This window comes from Crotalus tigris, unplaced genomic scaffold, assembly GCF_016545835.1.
Source record: "Crotalus tigris isolate CLP2741 ecotype Arizona unplaced genomic scaffold, ASM1654583v1 scf7180000020184.803716, whole genome shotgun sequence".
Taxonomy (NCBI): domain Eukaryota; kingdom Metazoa; phylum Chordata; class Lepidosauria; order Squamata; family Viperidae; genus Crotalus; species Crotalus tigris.
Window position 1 is genome coordinate 355570 of NW_024097897.1, and position 6000 is coordinate 361569.

General features: G+C 48.3%; 1 protein-coding gene across 4 annotated transcripts in view; it reads right to left on the minus strand.

The window, feature by feature from the left end:
• WNT6 (Wnt family member 6) overlaps nucleotides 1–5611 on the minus strand; it is a 45191-nt gene extending 39580 nt beyond the window's left edge. Inside the window, exons 1-2 of one of the 4 annotated variants that reach the window (XM_039365822.1) lie at nucleotides 4983–5119; nucleotides 4254–4661 (exon numbers count right to left, since the gene is read on the minus strand). Coding sequence is in view for 1 of the 4 variants with exons in the window: in XM_039365821.1 (XP_039221755.1) it covers nucleotides 4983–5047 (65 nt within the window). In the remaining 3 variants the exon portion in view is untranslated. Of the gene's footprint in view, nucleotides 1–4253; nucleotides 4662–4982; nucleotides 5242–5532 lie in introns of those variants that run through there. The other 3 variants (XM_039365823.1, XM_039365824.1, XM_039365821.1) reach the window with 3 other exon arrangements.
• Between the last annotated feature and the right edge of the window lie 389 nt (nucleotides 5612–6000).

A 6000-nucleotide genomic window follows, 5' to 3' on the forward strand; every position in this document is an offset into this window, starting at 1 on the left:
GTAACCAAGATATTATTCTATTAGTCTCTGTTATTCTGGATGACACATCAGACATTAATGATACAGAACAAATGACTTTAATGGTGTGTTTTGTAACAGAACCTCATGGAAATGTCTCTGTAATAACTGTCCAAGAGCATTTTCTGGAATCTATTGAAACTGAGGATTCTACAAGAGGGACCAGCCAAATGTGCTTCTTTAAAGCTGGAAGATGGGAATTGTGACAGCTGACATGAAAGGTCAGAACTACAATAATGGGGGGGAGTAGTGGAACACACAGGTCCAAAAGTTAAACTATCAAGTTTTATTCATCCAATCAGTTCTCATTCACTGAACTTGAGCAGCCATGATGCTGCATCAGCTGGATTTTTAAATGTAATTCAAAGCATCTGTCCATTTTTCTCTGCTTTGAATCATCAAAGGAAAATTTTGGATAGAGCTGGGAAGAGTCACCTTGACACTGAAACCATTGAATGTCTTGCGATGGGACAGGCAAGTGGATGCAATAAAATCTGTGCGATACCAAATTGAAAAAAAATGGATGGTATCATAGCTGCTACTTTTGGGGCTACTGCTTTTATTAGGAACTATCTGTGGGAGAACAGGGACAGAGAGAAATGCAATCACATTTCTGGGTAGCTGAGTGATGTTGCACAAGACCCCGGGTGAAATAAAAGCTTTTTAAACATGAGATGTCAATGAGTTGGCCTTGATATACTTGTAGAATGGAACAATTGGACAAACAAAGTCAGACCGAGCATCTTATTGGTTAAATGAAAGATTTCTTCTAAAGAGTGCTGAAAAGTTGGCATATAAAAGCTCATATACCTTATATCCTCATTTTTTTCAAGAATGCTAGAGTTGCCAATGAAAAGAGTTGACTATAAGACACTGGACAATCCTGTAAAGGACATCAAACTATAATTTCAAATTCCAGCATCTTGCTCTGTAATCACTGCAGGGATCAGAAATGTCACCTCTATCCAAGTGATCTCACCACTGACTGATACAGGTTGATATCATATTGGAAATCCTATTTCTTTCTTCGTGATACATGATTCCAAGCACAGAATTTGTGTGTGTTCACTTTATTGGTGAGCAAATGCCAGGTCAGATCTCAATAAAATAACATTTGGATATTTTATGCCAGTGTGCATTATATTGTAGAATAGAATAGAGCTGGAAGGGACCTTGGAGGTCTTCTAGTCCAGCCTCCTGCTCAAGCAGGAGGACCTATACCATCTCAGACAGGTGATTGTCCAGTCTCTTTATATAATTATAATTATTTATATGACTACTGTATATTTGCCATTGTCAAGCTCTTTCACCCAAGTGGAAAGATATCCTTTTGAAGCCTTCATAGTCCTTTCTTTGACATTTCCACCTTCAAACGTTTGACAAATTGGCTACTCAGTCATAATTTTTATTCATATGTCAGCTTAAAAACACCATTCCTAGCACTGATCTCTGGGGAATCTCACTGAGTAAACTCAGGTGAAAATCACCTATTATTCTTACTCTTTAACTGGTTATCAATCCAGGAGAGCTGCTGGCCCTCAATTCACAGCAAAGTATTTGGAGGAGAAATGAGAAAGCAGCATGAGACAGAGCCTACAATGGGAGCCGTCCATTGTCACAGACATAGTTTGACACACGGGGAAATGGTAGCTGGCTTGAGATGCTCTTGAGAGGAGTGAAAGTAGGAGGAAAGCAACTCTGGCAAAAGTCTTTTGAAAGGGTGGGAGAGTTGAGCAACCTACAATCTTGGCAGATGCTCTTATAGTAGAGCTTCCTCCTTCTCACTTGTGTCCATTTTTCAATCCTTTTTCTTTGACTCCAACCTATTCACATTCCGGGGTGGTGGTGGTTATGTGCATAGATGCTGCTGGCTCCTTCTTCCCCATCTTGCATTGCTAACACCCTTGGAGAAGTAGACAAGCAGGCTGAAGTAGCACAAGGTCTACTCCAGAAGCTGTAACTGGGAGATGGCCCCATTATTAGCATTGTTAGTTTCATATTCCATCAAGCCAGCTCCTTAAAGATTGACAAGATTACTTGCCCCCATAAGTTACTGCATGTACCCCAACTCTTGGAGAAGTAGACAAACAGGCTGAAGTAGCACAAGGTCTACTCCAGAAGCTGGAACTGGGAGATGGCCCCATTATTAGCATTGTTAGTTTCATATTCCATCAAGTCAGCTCCTTAAAGATTGACAAGATTACTTGCCCCCATAAGTTACTGCATGTACCCCAACTCTTGGAGAAGTAGACAAACAGGCTGAAGTAGCACAAGGTCTACTCCAGAAGCTGGAACTGGGAGATGGCCCCATTATTAGCATTGTTAGTTTCATATTCCATCAAGTCAGCTCCTTAAAGATTGACAAGATTACTTGCCCCCTGTAAGTTACTGCATGTACCCCAACTCATCCTCTAGAAAGCCAGTGGTTCCCATCCTTCTTCCCCCATTCAGCAGTCTAAGAAGGTTCTTGCCATACTAAACTCAGACAAAATCCGTGCCTCTGGGCTAGGAGCTCTGAATTGGCAGGACTAGTGCTCAGATTCATCTAGGAGGACCTTGGCTCAGATCCTGGGGGTGACAGTGCCCTTGGCATTTCTACATTCTGTGGTGAATGTCAGTATTTCAAAGTCAAAGATTACACTTTGAAACAATTTGGTCATTACACATCTGGGTTTCCCTGGCAGTGTATTGTTGCACAAAACTCAGATTTTTACATCTATATACATATAAGCAAGATTGTTTCTCCTCATTTCTAAAAAAAAAAAAATCAAGAAGGTTGTTTTTCACTGGCTTGATTGATATGGAAGGATTCACATATTCTGCTGTTTGCTTCATCATAGGGCTCACCAAACACGTTATGCTCAAATCATAGTTTATACCCAGTACAGGCTGGGTTTACACTACAAACCAAATCACAGCGTAGAAAAACTGTGACATAGCACAATGTGCAGATCAGGTTGATTTATTGACCTCCATTATGCACAGCAAAGAAAATGCAGTTCTGGCTAGACACCACTACATGTGTAGTCAGCCCTTGATGTCAAGATCACCATCAGAGATTAGCCATTAGCAAGCAGAGTTTCACACGCTATGGCTTTCGTAAGTGGAGTCAGATCATTCTTCAGCTATCAGTCATTGAGTGTGGATTAATCCTGGCCATGCATGTCTGAATCAGCCCTGTCTGGGGCAAGCATATGGATGAATCAGCTCAATATCTTTTGGACCAATACAGTTATTGATGTATCCATGTGCTCCATATTGGATTGGTTGGAGCTGGCAGCATCCAAATTGAAATAAATAAAACATATTGACAGAGGCAGAAATACTGCAGGTTTTTCCCTCTTCAGGAAAAACAGCCTCTGACCTTACAAGCTACTGTTAAGTTCTATCCTGAATTCTCAGAACAGCCTGACAGTGATTTTTGTATGGGGCGATCAGTTGATAAATTGTATATTTCAGGTCCTACTTCGAACATTTTCCAGGGAGTTAAAAGTTCCACTTGTCCTGCGAAGTGGTAACCTAGACTTGAAGATGTGGGCTTGTCTCTTCCTAAAGCTGGTTGAAACAATCAACAGGTGGATGAGATGACCTCGTCTGCTCGGCAGGACTAGCTGGGAAGAAGGCCATGAAAGGATTAACCCACCCTTGATTCTGGTGGGGGGGGTGTGTGTGTCAGGCAAGTGTGACAGCGTTGAGACGAATCACCTTAACGAATGAATTATGTTCTGGATCGCCTGGTAGGAAGCTAAATTGGAAAGCACTTAAAGGGGGATCAAGGCAGGTTAGGTGAAATTCTTAATAGATTTAAATACGTAGGTCATGTTTCGACAGATACCTAGGCTTCTAAAGGCTGGATCTCAGCTACAGTTCTTTCTTGTCATGGTTTCCCCCCCCCTTTCTCTGCTCTCTTGGGTTTGTTCCCCGTCCCCCCCCCCGCCGCCGCCGCCGCCGATTCTTTGATGAAGACTTCGCCATAAAGGGGCACCGACGGGGTGCTATTGGAATCCTCTTGCGTTTTCCTCAGACCCCGACTTTTGAAAACTTTAAAAAGTTAACTTCTTAGCAAGGAGGCGAAGTAAAGAGCGCCCGCTTCTCTAGAGCACTGGAGCCTTTTCGACAAGGGCTCGCTCGAGTCCCCCCTCCTTCCCTTGCCTTCTGCAGGAATGTAGCCCGAGGACAGCTCAACGCTCTCCCGGCGTCGGCTCCCATCCGAACAGGAGCGTCTTGGCGTTTACCTTAAGGTCCTCGCGGGCCCCGGGACGGGGCGGAGAGAGGGGAGCCAAGCTGTGGGAGATGGCGTTTTTTTCTGAACCCGGAGGGCTTTTCCCGGAAGCTGAGCGACAGAAGGGAGAGGCGTCCGGGGTGATGAAAGACCACCTCAGAGGTCCTTTCAGGAGCCCCTCGCCGGGGGTTTTAGGGCACGTGGAGAGGGTTTAGCTTGGCGACATGCGTGCACGCACGGGGCAGGCGCGCGCTCTTAGAGTCTTAAGAGGGTCTCTGTCCTCACCACCGCACAGCTGTCCTAACGCTCGACAGCCCGTAGTGCTAGGGAGGCTGATGTTGAAGCCGAAGCCCTTCGGAGTCGGCAAGTGTCTCCCTTTTGAAGCTGGCCCCTCGGCTTTTCATTCCAGGCGCGCTTGAAGCTGGGGAGGAGATGGCGAAGTTGGAAACAGCTTCTGGTTCCCCGGGGCTTCTGAGACACACACACACACACACCCCACTCTCGCCTCAAGAACCCCCAGCTCTCTAGAAGCTCTACTTGACCCCCGGCACGCGCGCGCACACACACAAACCTGCGCGCACACACACACACACAAACCTACGCGCCCAGCCCTCTCCTAAGGGGGCCCCCGGGGTCTTCAAAACGTCCGCTTCCCCGAGCGCCGCGCCTGGAACTTCCAGAGAGATTGGGACCTCTGGTCTCCGGTTTCCGGGCCCCCCTCTCCCGCTTCCCAGCTACTCACCACCAGAGTCCGATGATGTTGGCTGGGCAGAGCAAGATGAAGAAGAGCCCCAGTTGGGACAACATGCTGGCGGCGAAGAAACAGCCCGGCGGTTGGAGCGCCGGCCTCCTTCTCCAGCGCGGCGCCCCGGGCGCCCCGGAAGGCGCAGAGAGAAAGCACGCAGAGCGAAGCCGGCTTCACTGGGCTGGGCGAGCCGTTGCTCGCAAGCCCCGTCCCAAGCGGAGGAGGAGAGCCAGGGAGGGAGGGACGGCCGGCGAGGCTGCTTTCCCTTGACAGGCAAAGCGGAGCGCGGAGCGCGGGGAGGGGACGGCGAAAGGCAGGGAGTGGGAGGGGAGGGGGCTGAGCGAGGGCCAAGCGGCGCATTCCGATCCGAGCGCACCGTGATCGCCATCTCCCGCCGGCCCGGGCAGGGGGAGCCGGCGCGGATTCTCTCCAAGGAGAGGCCCGCCTGGAGAAAAGGCAGAAGTTGAGTTCCCACCATCCCCAGACCCGATCGCCCCAAACTTGACTTCGCCGGCGTAAACGACTCGCCTTACGTCGCCAGCCCTACCTCGATTCCCAACCGGATTTGTTGGCTTCTTCCCGCTCGGCAGGCGGTTTCCATCAACGGGACAGCTTCTGGAGCCTCTTCCTTTCAGCACCGGGGCGTGGGACTCTTCCTAGTCGGACCCCCAAGGTCACCAACATCATTCTTCGTGCAGAGGCTGGAATAGTCCTCTCCCCCCCCCCCACCTTTTAACCGGGTTTCATCTCTGTTCACAAAGGCCGCCTACTTTTTTTCTTTCTTTGTGGAAGCTCCATTTTGAGTCCCCATTGCCCCAGGGCTTATCTTTAGCCTCGTCTCCCTTCGTCTTATTGAAAGCTCTGGATTCCGCCGAGGCGCTCTTAGCTATCTGTCTTTAGAGGGGCAGATGGGATGCGAAGCCTGCGCGCGCGCGCCCTCATAAATAATATGGGTAATTCTCTCCCCCCCACCCCCACACACACCCCCAAAAAAAATCATAGGCGTTTTTCATCG